Below are 15,848 nucleotides of genomic sequence, written 5' to 3'. Positions count from 1 at the left end.
GGTGCATTACAAATCAAATTTGTAGGCAGACATTCAAGAACATTTTAAAATTTTCAATGACTTAAGAGTCAGCATTTTTTTCTCACTATGTAAAGACTGATTATGAAGCTAGCTAGTATCAAGGCTTTAAAGAAAAGATTGGTTATGGTAATAATGAGGATAAGTTTTTTGAATAAGACTATTGAACTTAGTCTGTGATTATGAACTTGAAATGGAGACCCTAACTATTCATTGGTGCTAATTATTGGGACACACCCTTACAGGTCACCTCCCTGACTATGGCAACAATAGAACAAGCTATTTAGTAAGTCACAACTTAGTGTGGATACTCAAGATAAGAATTTGGTTTTATGATACATCAGTGCTTTGGCTTTCAAACCACTACAACAGTGATAAATAGCACCCTTCTGTTCTATAGACTGTTACTACAAAAATGTTCACATTTTAAAAGCAATAAAAATATTTAACTAATTTTGGGACAATTTAGAAAAGGAGAAACATAGGGCAACAAAGTTGTCTAAAAAACAGTTAAACACACTTTGCTCAAATGAAAAATATTTGAAGTGTTGTTTGAATATTTTCATTTTAAGAGTTCTGTATTCTTTTCAAGATCCATCCCCACATCTGTTTTTTAGGCTAGTCAAGGTGAAAACTGTGAACTCAGAAGTCCCCATTTGCATACTTCACAGGCTTATTCTTATGTAACCATCTTTTATGTAAGCCTTGTATACATAGCACTCAGACCATTTGGAATATAATAAATTATATTCACTGTTGTATTGGACCAGGAATTATTGATTGTATTCAAAATGGTTCACACTATTAAATATTTTAGTGACCAAGTTAGCTGTTTCCAATTATTTTAGACATTAGTGAATTATTGAGTATTAGTGATATAATTGCTTTGAATGAAAAAAAATAATGTAATTCCTTCCAGGATTCAGAACAACTAACTACTTAAAAGATTTTGCCGTATATGAATCCATTCTGATATGCAAACATGGAGAAATCTTAAGATTTGAAAAAGTGGAGGTCCTTGATGGTATTATCATAAACTAACAGATTTTTTTCCCATGTGAAATTTGCTTTTCTTTTTCAATGAATCCAGGTCTTGGATGTTGAGGAAACTATAGATCGTCAGCAGGGTAAAGAGTATGGCCATGACCTTAGTGAGACAGAAAAAGCTGTAGTCAGAGAAATGTGCAATGTAAGTTTGATGTGCTTTACTGTGTATTCTGTGTTGGAAGCCTCATCGCAGCTTAGTTATTCTTTTAAGAATGTCTACTTTGAAATTGAAGACCAAATATCTTTACATATTTTTCATGAAAATAAAACAATTGTCCTTGTATTTATTTTCAGTTTGTTTTATTACAAAGATATTCTCATAGTAATGCTAAAACCCACCAAGATCAGAGGGATTGGTGATATAGTTAGTGGTTGCCTGGTACATGAAAAGCCCTGGATATGATCAGAAATGATCAGACAGTTCTGCATTCCAGAAAGACATATAAACATTTTTAAATATTGAATTTAAGACATTATAAAAAGAATGAAAACTTACAATGAACAATCCCAGATATCCATTACTTTGCTACCTAATATTTACATGGTACACCCATCATATCATACTAAGTATTGTCTTTACCTTTCATGAGACAACTCAAACTTAGACATTGCATAGATAGGTGTACCAATGGTATAGATGAATAGAAATCTATCCTGGAAATCAGATAAATCAGTTAAAAACATATAAATGTGATTATTGATTGACATTGTTTAAACAAGAAAACAGCCATGCCACTTTAAAGAGCTAAATGGATAAAGATAGAGCAGTGCATTTGTTAAATCCAAGAAGTCATGGCTAGGCCCTAGTTTGAATTGAATTTGTATTGTTATATTGTGTTTTCATCTCATATTTTATGTTTATATCACAGAATGGAAAACTTGTATAGGAATTCCCTTTATCTTTATATTTATCAATCCTGTATATTCTCAGACCTATGATTCACCATTTCAAGATGTTTCTGGAATCCAGTAAATGATCTTTAAGTCCCATGGGCATTTTATATATGCTGGGATGATAATTTCCAAACCTCTTGCTTACATGTGTTGTGGCTGCTCTTTCCAAGCACCTTTCATTGCTAAACATCTGTTCTTTGATTTTAATTGGTCATGGTTTTACATATCATTTTCTCCATGCACTAATGTCTACTCATTGTAGCTTTTCAACATGCATTTAAGATCTTTCTATTTGATTATTTACATTAGATAAATGCATAGCTTTGATTTATAAGACTAAGATTCCTGTTGCTTCTAATCTACTGGCTATCAAAACAAATAAAATTCAAAAAAAAAAAAAACAAAAACGGTGGTGGTGGCAGCGTACGCCTTTAATCCCAGCACTTGGGAGGGATGGAGGCCAGCCTGGTCTACAAAGTGAGTTCCAGGACAGCCAGGGCTATACTGACAAGCCCTGTCTCAAAAGAACAACAACAACAACAACAAAAACAAATAAAATTCAGTTGATATGAACTATAGTACTGGGAGAGAAGCAGGGAGTCATCCTCTGGTGCTCACTAGGAATGTGTGGAGCTCTTTAATTGGATTTATGCCTTTAACATCAGTTACAGGTGACTTGGGTGTGACACCTTAGTCAAAACAATCAGCCTTCAGTGCATGTTTGAAGGAACTAAGACCCAGAAATGAAGTTATGTGCTCAAACTCATTAGTGAAGTCAATGTATTAATCAGGTTTCCTTTGAAGACCAGATATTCCTACCTCTAATCATAATGAAGAAAAGCACTGTGTCTTATAGATAATACCTTTTTTATTATTTTATTTTGCTTAATACAAGATTGGCTTTTGCTCTCATGCCCCTTCCCTTCTCTTCCTTCCTTCTGAAAAACTTTCTGAATATGCCTTGGGGAATCACCGTTAATTTTTTGTTGATCTTTTTGTTTGTTTTAGAAGGATACTATATACTTGTGGTCTTTTAACTATACAAGAAGGAAACCCTAAGCCCACCCTTCTTATTTCTTCTTAAATTTCCTATAGGGTATCTTTTTCCTGTCAATGTTTGGTTTTGATCCCCATAATTTAAAAGGAAAATGGAAACCAAACCTTATTACTTAGTTTTAAAATTGATTTGGAAATTACATAAAATAGTACCTGTGGCACCATTATAAATTATACAACCATCAAAAGTACACAGGAAAGACTAGAGAATAAATTCAAGAAGACATTGCAGGGTGGAGAGTAAGAGAGCAGATTATAAGGCAGTTTAATAAATAATTTTCCTGGAAGGTAACAAAGATTAAAAATACTCCTTATTTGAATATCTATAAACTTTTATAATGTTACAGAGTTATATGTGGCATGATAAGCTTCATAAGGCTCTGCAAGAACTCAAGGTAATGAACATTTTGTCAGTTTCTGATATTCCTCCAGGATATAAGCAGGTAACATCAACTTACCAAAAAGACTGTTATCCATAGACTGTCACATTGCCTAATGAATGGTTTGTTGGTTCTCTTCTAAGGATGAATATACTGCCCTCTGAGAATCATAAACATCATTTTCAGTTCCCTTGTCATTTAAGGTTTTTCTGAATCTCCAAATGGCAGTTGAAATACTTGATGATCTCAATTACACTCTTGTGCATAGATTTCTGCTTTTTATTTATGTATTATCCCTAGTGTCATTATCCCTCCTTTAGTTCAGAGTTCTGACTTCAGCAGGAGTTTCCTTTTTCCTCACTGTAATACTGGGATTGGCCCCTTGTGTTCCACAATTCAGTAGCTGACCACGAGTTCCACTGTTTAATTACAATAACCAGGTTTTTTTTTTAAAATAGCCGCAGTCATTCTATGGTCTTCAGATATATCCTTTGCTTCAAAACCAGACATTAAAAGCATTCTTGGTAGAATTGGTTATATCTGTGGGCAAGAAATGGGAAACACATGGTATCATTTGAGACTTTCTTGACTTCTTGTATAGAGCTGAAGCTATCCATTGCTATAAAATTCTATTCCTGGTATTTAAAGGACATAACTAAAATTCCGTTTGAGTGTAATAGGATATTGTCCATGTAGTGGTGATGTCTTAGTTTCATTGTCTTGGAAATGAAGAAAAGCAGGGCTGTCTTTGAATCATAGTAGTCTTTGAATCATAGGTAGTGCATGTCCCTGGTGAATTTACTTCCCACTAGATGCAAAATAAAAAGAAATAGTCTCTCAATTACTAATGAACAAACTGTTTTTGTGTTCATGTTAGAACACTGTTTTGTGAAATTCATCAATCTAACAATGTGCTCATAGTGAATAGTCTAGGGCAGTTAGGTGGTTCTACTGTGTATGGACATGCATGTATTTATTCTAGTTAGTGCTTGAATATTAGCATTTTGGGTGACTTCTATAGTTTTATACTCATGTTATTCTTGATCTTATTTCAATAATTTCTGAATTTCCTTAGCCCTATGTTTATGTTTTTTCTCTTCTAGAAATGAAAGAATTCTTTAGTAGCTCATTAGCAGAGTTGTGTGATGACAACATATCCCACACTGCAAAAATTAGGAAACTAAGATTAGATTAGAATTTATGTGGCTCAAGAATACAAACTGACTTTTCTAAATGAATTAGACATTGCATCTCTTGTTGTAGCTGTATGTTATAGAAGCCAGTTTGCTCTTTTAACCAAGGGGTCTTGATTCTAAATGCACATGGAAATTACTTTGGGAACTTTAATTAAATATACAGATACTGCTGCCTCCTTTCTGCCAGCATCCTCAGAATTTCTGCATGTGGTGATTACTGTTAAATCGGGGCTGAGGACCACTCAGATAGCTAGGGTGAGATGTTATGTCTTTTTAAAATACTAGCCCTGGTTGCTGGAGTAAAGTATAGCACCCTAGCTGCTGATAAGTTCTTGGGTTTCAGAAGTTGTCACCATCACAAAGTTGTCACTATCATGCTTTACTTTGTGTTTCAACACACCCATGTGGAGAGTCTGTCTCGTCTTTGTACCCATCTTTGAACCTCTCATAGTCTTCCCTGAAACTCACATCTGTTTCTGCAAGATAACATCTAATTTACTCACCTCTTTTTTTTTAAGGTTGTGTGGAGGAAACTTGGAGATGCTGCAGGCTCCTGTCCTGGAATTAGGCAACATTTGTCAGGAAACCAGTACAAAGGGCCTATGTGAAAAGCACTGCCTTCAAACATGACATCATCACTACTAGAGACAGCAGAAAAAGAAGACAAAGAAGAAATTCAGTTTCTACAAAATAAAACTCATGACATCACATGGAGTGATTGTACATTGCTCATATCTCCCTTCTAAATCCTTTAGTGTACCTTCTCCCATACAGCTAATATGTGCTATAAGTCTCAACTTTAGTGTTCATAGCAGTCTCAAGGTAGCTTTGGAAAATCGTTTTAGTATTAATGAAAGTATTAATTTCATGAAAGCTGAAATGTTTTTGACTCTTCACAACCATGATTGGCATATTGGGTAATCTGCATGGTTGGATGAGTCCAGTAGAGTCCCTGTGGCTTTGGTAGAGGTGGTTCATTATATCTAATGGTAGGAGCTTTCTACTGTGTGGAAGACATGAAAAAGTATTTTTGAGCATACAACCTGGATTGGGAAGCTCCCTCATATATATAGCAGTTGAGGAAAGATTGCTTCCTGATGCAAATTTAGTTGGATGCAAGATAACATTTGGTTTTATCATTTGAATTCTGAGGTGCTAAAAAATAACACAAAAATATTTTACCAGCTAGAAAGGTAGAAGGAATTTTTAAAATGCTTAGCAGAGAGTATCATTTATTTTCATTTGGTCAAAATAAATAATTTAATTTTGATGAGTTGTTTATAAAGGCATGTCTTTGGACCATACAACCCTTCATATATATTCAACTTACCAATGTCAACTAACAAGGAAACAAACATAATTAATTTTTCTAGGAGTTTCAAGCTGTGACATTGTCTATTTCTACAACTTAGTTTCTAGACATGCTGTATACTTAATAAACTTTATGTAAAATTTAAAGTCTTGCACTGCCCTAGGAAACAGACGCTTTCTTTGCATATCACTGCAGCTATCTAAAGTCTTAGGAAGCTAACGCATGTCCATTATTGAGGCTAAATACTCTTTTCAGATTGCTTGAGATGTGTGCCAGCTTTGCTAGTTTTCTGCCTAGTGGTATAGATGTATAATATTAGAATGTGTGTACTGGAAATGCTATGATATTTTGTGTTTACCTAAATTTAATGATCGTTTCTTGTATGAATGTTCAAGAGGCCTGTGACAGAATGCTGTTTTTACCATAGTTTAAGATTATAACGTAGGGATGCAACAATTCCTGGATAGCTTCTAAACTTATGATTTGATTCACAGTCAATATTCTTCATTGTCTATAAATGAAATGGTCTTATTATATAACTTATTAATGAACATTGGCAGGAGAATGAGAAGAAATTTGCCAGAGTAAAAATGCCTAATTGTGACTTTCAAAACTGCCCTCTATCTTCTGAAAATATTTATGGGTTCATTTAACATAAAATGATCTTTCTAATTATCATTACTGAGTTATAATTTAAGACTCTTCCTTTAAACTGCTACAGTTTTAGTGTTTAAGAGAAAATTGTTACACACACACACACACACACACATACTTTCTCACACAGGAACATCCTTCAATTGTTGTATTCCTACAGTCTGAAGATATTTAAACAAATTTTTGTGCTTGCAGTAGATCCTGCAGTAGCGATACAAAGGACGTTGGTCTTTTGACAAAATACTTGTGCAAATTTTGATACTGTATCAAAACTATTTTTTTAAAGTTCCACATAAAATTGAGTATTAAGTATATGTGTTCATCTTAGCAACAGTAATAAATTATTTAATCTCACAGTATTTTTGTCTGTTTTGAAATGTTCTTCCTTAACAGAATAAATTTCTAATAGTTACTGAATATCATCCCTTGTGTGATTATAATACCAATAGTAATATAGATCAAAATAAAAGACATGCAAAAAGGCATATTAAAAATATGCTTATGAAGGACTTAATAGTCAGAGACATCTTAATTTATACCATTTTCTATTACAGCCTCCAGGAGTATGATTTAGGGACAGTTGAAATTTCTTAATAAAATTCTCATTTCTTAAACTTATTCTTAGAATAGAAATACTAAACTAGTTTTGAAACAATCAGCATTATTTTATGTATTTGTGGGAAAATTTATAGTAGCACATAAGACTTCTTAGAAGTTGCTAATAAGATGGTAAAATGAAGCTTCCTATGCTGAGCATTATCCCAATTTTAAGTAATGGCATACATTGATCCCATGAGTAACTGTTTCCTATGGGATCATTTGAATAAATTTACTATCTAATCATTCCTGCAACAAAGCCTAATTTACATGTCTTGACAGTACTTTTAACTGCCATGATGCTGATAGACTGTCACAATCTAACTTTTAATGACTGCCTTTCTCATTTTTAACACATGCTTAAAGCTCTGTAGGAATTTGTCAGCTCATGTCACATTCCAAGAGTTTAATTGGTATGATATCCCCTTAGTTCAGTGAATATTTAGTGATGCCTACCACTGCCATACAATTTTGGGCTAGCCAACCATGGTTCTTTGGGATTCTCAAGACATACAAGGATGAATAATATCTCAGGTCTTGGGAGAAGCTTCCTTTATTTTTGACACCTAAGATAAGATTGTCTTAGACATCTATTTCACTTGATCTGAAACAACCTACCCCTAATGCCTTCCATTAATTCTCAGACTCTGTATGATGTAGCAAATTTCCTGCTGCTACATCTTCTCTCCATCTAATGATAAAACTAGCAAATCTTGGCATTTATTCCTATGAAAGTACCTTTAAGCTAGCTTATCAAAGTAGATCACCAACAAGATCAAAACAACTATGAAGAAATCACATGCTGATTTCTAAAGAATCAAAACTTCTCCACCATATCTAAGGCAGCACCTTATTCTGAACAATAAGTAACTGATGCACATGGTCTCCTTTGTCTATAAAACAACAATTTCTTATGGTTCATCTTCAGATGAGGGAGATATTTTTGCATGGTTGGGAGGATTGACAAATATTGTCTCAATTAGAGAAGAATTATCATATTGGCCAAATCACAATTATATACTATCACATTCTGCTTTTATATATCACCCAACTTACAAGCCTTACATTTTATGGTAACTGCCTTATATTAACAAGAGACTCTGTTTTGATTCTTATATATGAATATTATTATTATTATTTTAATCTAAAAATCTCCACTATTATTTAATTCTAAATTGTAGATGTCTCTAAAAATACTTATGATAATAAATATCTTATTTCACAAAAGCAGAATCATTATGGCCTCTTTTGTTCAGACCTATTAAAATGGTTTAAAAGCGATTTTAATAAATTCATGATCTCACTACAAGCAGATGAAACCATATGCTCCATAACCCAGAGATTAGTACTAATTCCTATAACACACAAATTGATGCAAATAAGGAATGAATTTACAACACAGTATCCATGATTGAAGCTATTATTCACAAAGAAAGATGTTGTGAAGAAGGAAGAATTTAATATGGGGCATTATACAATCCTGGATTAAGGGACAATAGCCAGTCATTTAGATTTCTAGTTATAAACATGCCCTCATTGGGTCAGACAAATAACAGTAGTCTAAAGTAAAGAAAAAAATGGAGTTCTCAGCTTCTCATATTATAGCAACTTGGGTAGGAATGCATCTCTCAGACTCAGGTCTGAAGTCCTGGTATAGAAGATTTTCCCACTGTTTCCTTCATATTAAAAAGAACTCTATGTTTCCTAAACCCCAGGGAACTCAACTATCAATTTGTATAACAAATACACAGACTAAGACAGAATTTAATACTTAACCAAACATACATTATCAATGACTCCCTATTGGAGGGAACAGTTAACTATGATGACATATAAAATGCAGTAAAGAACATCCACCAAATAAAAGAACTTGAGGGCTTCATTTAAAAGAATTAATTTGGTACCAATTGTGGTAGTTCATGCATTTAACCTCAGCAATCCAGAGGTAGATGCAGGCAGATCTCTGTTGGCTAAAGGTCAGCCATGAACTCAATGTGACTCTATCTAAAAAAAAAAAAAAAAATCAACAAAACAAATTAATTTTGAGATTCAATATGATTGAACAGAGATATCCAATCCTCATTTCCTCTTCTCCAAGGAAGAACCAAAATAAAAGCTGAGGAATGACTGGGATAATCCTAGACCTGGTAATCAGAAGCCTGAAACAGCAGCAAAGAAACATGGCTTCTGCTACCCTGGGACTACAGCATGCAAAAAGGATTATCTCCTAATCTGTTGGTGGCCTTTGACAGGTCCTGGGTGCAGATCCAATCCTAAATCAGGGGACTAGTATCCAATATATATAAAGAACTCAAGAAGATGGACTCCAGAAAATCAAATAACCCTATTAAAAATGGGGAACAGAGAAAAACAAAGAATTCTCAACTGCAGAATACCGAATGGCCGAGAAGCACCTAAAGAAATGTTCAACATCCTTAGTCATCAGGGAAATGCAAATAAAAATAACCCTGAGATTCCAGCTCACATCAGTCAGAATGGCTAAGATCAAAAATTCGGGTGACAGCAGATGCTGGCAAGAATTCGGAGAAAGAGGGACACTCCTCCATTGTTGGTGGGATTGCAAGCTGTTACAACCACTCTGCAAATCAGTCTGGCGGTTCCTCAGAATATTGGACATGGTACTACCGGAAGATCTAGCAATTCCTCTCCTGGGCATATACCCAGAAGATGTTCCAACTTGTAATAAGGACACATGCTCCACAATGGTCATACCAGACTTATTTATAATAGCCAGAAGCTGGAAAGAACTCAGAGGAATGTCCCTCAACAGAGGAATGGATACAGAAAATGTGGTACATTTACACAATGGAATACCTCTCAGCTCTTAAAAAAATGATTTCATGAAATTCTTAGGCAAATAGATAGCTCTGGACAATATCATCCTGAGTGAGGTAACCCAGTCACAAAAGAACACACATGGTATGCACTCACTGATAAGTGGATATTAGCCCAGAAGCTCTGCATACCCAAGATACAATTCTCAAACCACATGAAATGCAAGAAGAAGGAAGACCAAAGATTGGATACTTCAATCCGTCTTAGAATGGGGAACAAAATATACTTGGAAGGAGTTACAGAGGCAATGTGTGGAGCAGAGGCTGAAGGAATAACCATCCAAAGACTGCCCGACCTGAGGATCCATCCCATAAACAATCACCAAACCCAGACACCTTTGTGGATACCAACAAGTGCTTACTGACAGAAGCCTATCACAGCTGTCTCTGGAGATGCTCCACCAGTGCCTAACAAATACAGAGGTAGATCCTTGCAGCCCACCATTGGACTGAGCACAGGGTTCCCAATGAAGGAGCTAAAGAAAGGACCCAAGGAGCTGAAGGGATTAGCAGCCCCATAGGAGGAACAACAATGTGAACTAACCTGTACCCCATAGAGCTTTCAGGGACTAAATCACCAACCAAGAGTACACCTGGTACAACTCATGGCTCCAGCTACATAAGTAGCAGCGGATGGCCTAGTTGGTCATCAATGGAAGGAGAGGCTCTGGGTCCTGTGAAGGCTCTATGCCAAATTGTAGGGGAATGCTAAGCCCAGAAAGAGGGTGCTGGTGGGTTGGTAAGCAGGGGAAGTGGGAGGGGATGGGGGGTTTACAGAGAGAAACCAGGAAAAGGGACAACATTTGAAATGTCAATAAATATCTAATAAAAAATAAATTTTAAAAAAGAAGCTACACAGAGAGCTAGTGTCCATATAGAATTCAAGTCAACATTAAATACAAATCTCACACCTTCAAATACAACTTCAGGGAAAACTATTTACTCTAAGGTCACTTAATAAATATGACAACAGGGATCTAATGTAATAGATATGTGAAGTTTAGCATGTTCTTCCTCAACAAACAAAATGTTTATTCTGTGGTATTATATGTTGTGTGGTCTATGCCTGACACTTTCTAAAATGGCAAAGGACATGAGACTAGATAGACCATGGACCTTGGGGAAAAACAAATACTACTGTTCCTCTAAAGGAACAAAGCAATAAAATGATTCCTCGCATAGACTGTGGCTGTATGCATGGGGCCTGCACAGTTCTGGGTCATATAGAGTTCCAATGCTAAGAACGGAAGTAAATATAAGTCCCCAGCTCCTGCGTATCTCTAATTTATAACCTCCCACAAAGGAAAAATAGTTTTCTCCAGTGAAGTCTCATTGGGTATATTAACCACACTTGGAATCTTTAACTATCTAGATTCTGTGCAGAGGCAATAGCAGGTAACATACACCACCATAATTTCCATGAAAACAGATTCATATGGTAATCAGGGATGCAGAATCATGTAGTAGCATGAAGCATCTCTGTTTTTTTATTTCTTTGGTTCTTTTTTCTTCCCCCTTTGTACCATGATTGGACAGGAACCAAATTTCAATGAGATTAATATAGTATTTCAGGAACTTTTTATAGAAATCTGTTTCTTTTCTTTTTTTAAGGATCAAAGTCAGTCAGAAACAAGGCTCTGAAAAATAAAACACAAGACTCTAGAGTAATTTTGATTTTCTCCTTTAATATCAGTTTTTCCCAGACTCAAAGGTATTCTTAAATTAAGAAGCCAAATACATGGCTTGCCTCCCATGGAGTCCCCTTTTATTTCTTCTTCCTAAGTAATCTGTATTTGCTTGACAGAAAAGCCTTTGCCACAGAACCAATCAGACTCAAGAAAAATAATTTGCAAACCCAGGGCTACATTTTAGGCTGTCTCATGCTGGACTCTTGAGTCATTTTTGTTAATTGTTTTACTTTGATTTCTGCTGCTATAATGAAATTCTAAAAACTGAACAATTTATAAGGAAATTTGGTTAATTTGGGGACTTGGTCTAGAAGGTGAAAAGTACATACTGCAGGTAAGAAAGAATCAGGAATTGACAAACAACCCTTTTTAGTGGTAACTGTTATAGTCTCAACAAAACAAGGACATGGAATGGAGCAGTAGAACCACAAGCACTTTTTAATGGCTGCACTGCCCCCCAAGACTACTCCACTAGACCAAATTTGTGTTCTTTATTCTTCTCATTTTTAAATAGATTTATTTTTAATCATGTGCACTGGGTATATTTGGCACATGCATACTAAATTCCAGGGCCTTGGGGTATCATAGGCTTTGGGTCTTCCTGAGATTGAGGTTATAGGTATTTGTGAGCCACACAATTCCTGGGAACTGAATTCTGGTCCTCTACAAATCAATGACTCTAACCACTAAAGCCATCTCTGCAGCCGTGCATGTGCGTGTGTGGTGGGGTGGTATGTATTTATGGATTCCTGTATTCCTGTATTTGAGTGTCCACATGTGCACACTCAAAGAGGACAGAGAACATTGAGTCTCCTGCTCTATCACACTGTCATAGCCATTTGAGACAGGATCTCCCACCTAGGCTACAGCTAGGGTGGTGGCCAGCAAACCCCAGACATCCTCCTGCCTCTGCCTGAAAGAGTACTGCTGTCATGGACAAACACATAGCCATGCTAGTTTTTCTTTTCTTTTCTTTTCTTTTCTTTTCTTTTCTTTTCTTTTCTTTTCTTTTCTTTTCTTTTCTTTTCTTTTCTTTTTTCTCTTTTCTTTTCTTTTCTTTCCTTTTTATTTTGAGGTGGGGGGGTACAGATGTTGCATTACAACTTCGATATCCATGCTTGTGTAATACGCATTCTTACCCACTGACCCTATGCCTAAATTTCTACATGAGTTTTGGAAGGCACAAATTATATTCAAATCACAACAGTAATTTTACTGTCACTGCTAATGACTGGTTCAAAAATCCAACTTAAGTATCTGGTACATGACAGATATTTTTGTTCCAAATGTGGCAACATGATCAAAGGTGTCTCCTTTCAACTCATTGGGAAGTGTTTTTATTTTATCCATATGGTAGAGGGTTTTGTCTCTTTTCTCCTGGATTTGCCAAAGACAAATATCTTTCCCCAGCAGTCATTCTACCTTCCATTAAAGAAGCAGTTGGAAAGGGGGGAAAAACCTGAACAAACAACACAGTAGAGCTAACATATTGGAGAAAATCACTGAGACTGGATTATTTCAGGGCTGGAGGATTTCCTACTTTGGGAGTCCTGAATATGAAGATTACAATCACCTTAATGAAACAGTTTTATAATTCTGTGAAGAATGACTTTGCTACCTTGCTAGGATTGAATTCATTGATTGAATTTATTGATTGCTTTGTATGTTATGGCATTTTAACAATATGAAATCTTCCAGTCCATTAAAATTAAAGCAGAAGACAAAAATAAATGGAAGACACCCCATGTCTTTTTTCCATCTATTCCAATTTTTATTATAGAATTCTTTCACCTCACTTGTTAAATGTATTCTTAAGTATCTTATTTTTTGTAGCTGCTCTAAATGAAATTTTTCTCTTGATGCATATTTTAAATAGCTCACGATATTTTTATTTCATATAGGAGGTAGGGATTTTTATCTTATATTTAGATATCTTTGTCATATATATGAGATAATGGATTGTTTTCTGTATGTGTACTGACTTTTCATTCTGCCACTTGCCTGAATTTATTATTTCTAACAGTTTTACAATGCAGTTTTCAGGGTATTCTCTGTCAAGATCCTGTAATTTGGGCAAGCAACAGTCTGACATGATTCCAATTTAGATTTTGTATATCTTGACAAATTTCTCTGACTAGAATTACAGTGCTTTCTGAATTTGTTGTGAGTTTCATCATGAGTGAGATTTAGATTTTGTCAAATGTGTGCCTGGTCATATAGTGCCAAGGAAGTGTTAGTGAACCCCGAAAGACCAGATAGGAGGTGAACCAATGAATCACATCAAGTCCTTTATTTGAGCTAGTTCAGGCTCAGTCTACCACCTATACACAGATGGTTTTGGTGGAGAGGAGCTCCGAACATCTATGGGGCAATGTTTTATAGAAAGCAGCAAGCATCAGGTAAGTATTTCTAGCCTGACAAGCATATAATTGAGTGCTATTACGGCCTTTAACCTAATTGTCTGGTTCGGGGAGTCAAACCATAAATTTAACTTCTGCTTCCCTCTGCATCGGTGGGTGGTAGGCAGAGGGCAGGCCTGTTGGGGATCAACCTGGAAATGCTAGATTTGTTGGGGTGGGGGGATTAATCTGGAGATGCAGGTCTTGTTGGGGTTAGCCTAGAAACTGGAGCTAGGCTCTGGTTTTTGTTGGGGAATAACTTGGAAACTGATGCTAGATACCAGCCTGAGTTCAAACTTAGGCCAGGTTCTCTAAGATGGAGTTTGAACCCAAAAATTTGGTCTCTCAGTTACATGGTCATATAATATTTTTAATTTATCCTCTTTATATGATATATTACTTAGCCAAATTTTGAGTCTTGAACTAAATGTAAATACATTGAGTAAATAAGTAACATTGTGGTCATGTTCTACCATTTTTAAGGTATGATTACTTTTGATTTGCTACTTTACAAGGCATATCTATGTTTATATACTCATGAGACATTTATCTTTGTTCTTATGGCAGTAGCTTGAGAAGTATTCATCTCGTAGAGTGAGTGAGTATTCTTTCTCTGCTTCTGCTTTCTGGAAGATATTATGAAGATTTAATATAATTTAGTCTTTAAATTTTAGTAGAATGAAACTGAAAAATTCTGAACAGAGTGATTAATGATTTAGGATATTTTAAATTATTTTCTAAATTTCTTTAATAAACAGGAAAATTTATCTTGTCTATTTCTTTTGCCATGAGACTGTGTCTTTCAAGGAATTGGTTCATTTTAACTAGGTTATTAAATTTGTGGATAAAGATTCATAAAACTTTTTTCTCTTTAACATCACATTTAACACCCATGGGATTAGTAGTTAGGGACCCTATTGCATTTCTGATAACAATAATTTGTGTCTCTCCTTTATTTATGTACTTCTGTACTTTAGCCAGGGGCCATTGCTTTCATTGATCTTTTTATAAGACTCATCATGGAGGCTGGAGAGATGGCTCAGTCAATAAATGTTTGTTCATATGTGCCTCCAATCATCAGACCCTACTAAAAACCCTGGCAGGCATGGTTGCCATCTGTAATCTTAGCACTGGGGAGGGAGAGACAGAACAGTCTTTGGGGAGCTATCTAGCTAAGATTAGCTGAGTCAGCAAGCTGCAAACTCAGTGAGACATTTTTTTTTTCTTCAACAACAAAAAAAATAGATGCAATCACAGTGTACACTCAGTGTCAACTTTAGTCCTTTACATTAGTACATACACAGGCAAACATGCATATAAACATGCATAACACACACATACACACACATGCACATACTCATGCAGGAGCACATACTCACACATATAGACATGTGCACACACAATCTCATGAACACAGGCACATGCACAGAGCATACACACACACACACAAATTCACATATTCTTGCACACACGAGCACACACACATGCACACATGTGTACATGATCACACACATACATGCATACACACACAAGTTCATGCATGCACACAGCATGTACATACAAGGAAAATGGAAAGGAATGGAAAATGGAAAGGGAAGGTAAATGGAAAGTGAAGGTAAATGGAAAGGAAAGGAAAGGAAAGGAAAGGAAAGGAAAGGAAAGGAAGGGAAGGGAAGGGAAGGGAAAGGAAAGGAAAGGAAAGGAAAGGAAAGGAAAGGAAAGGAAAGGAAAGGAAAGGAAAGGAAAGGAAAG

The 15,848-nt window shown here is 35.5% G+C and overlaps 1 protein-coding gene across 5 annotated transcripts in view; it reads left to right on the top strand.

The window, feature by feature from the left end:
- The window catches only part of Ccdc85a (coiled-coil domain containing 85A), a 202,803-nt gene extending 194,418 nt beyond the window's left edge, over positions 1–8,385 (top strand). For 2 of the 5 annotated variants that reach the window (XM_021177618.2, XM_021177616.2), the window contains 2 exons: positions 1,109–1,207; positions 5,110–8,249. In XM_021177618.2, the coding sequence (XP_021033277.1) occupies positions 1,109–1,207; positions 5,110–5,199 (189 nt within the window). In that variant the 3' untranslated portion in view covers positions 5,200–8,249. Of the gene's footprint in view, positions 1–1,108; positions 1,208–5,109 lie in introns of all 5 variants that reach the window. The other 3 variants (XM_021177620.1, XM_021177617.1, XM_021177619.1) reach the window with 2 other exon arrangements.
- Positions 8,386–15,848: the final 7,463 nt, after the last annotated feature.

Source organism: Mus caroli, chromosome 11, assembly GCF_900094665.2.
Source record: "Mus caroli chromosome 11, CAROLI_EIJ_v1.1, whole genome shotgun sequence".
NCBI classification, from domain to species: domain Eukaryota; kingdom Metazoa; phylum Chordata; class Mammalia; order Rodentia; family Muridae; genus Mus; species Mus caroli.
This window is presented reverse-complemented; position numbering and strand designations above follow the sequence as displayed.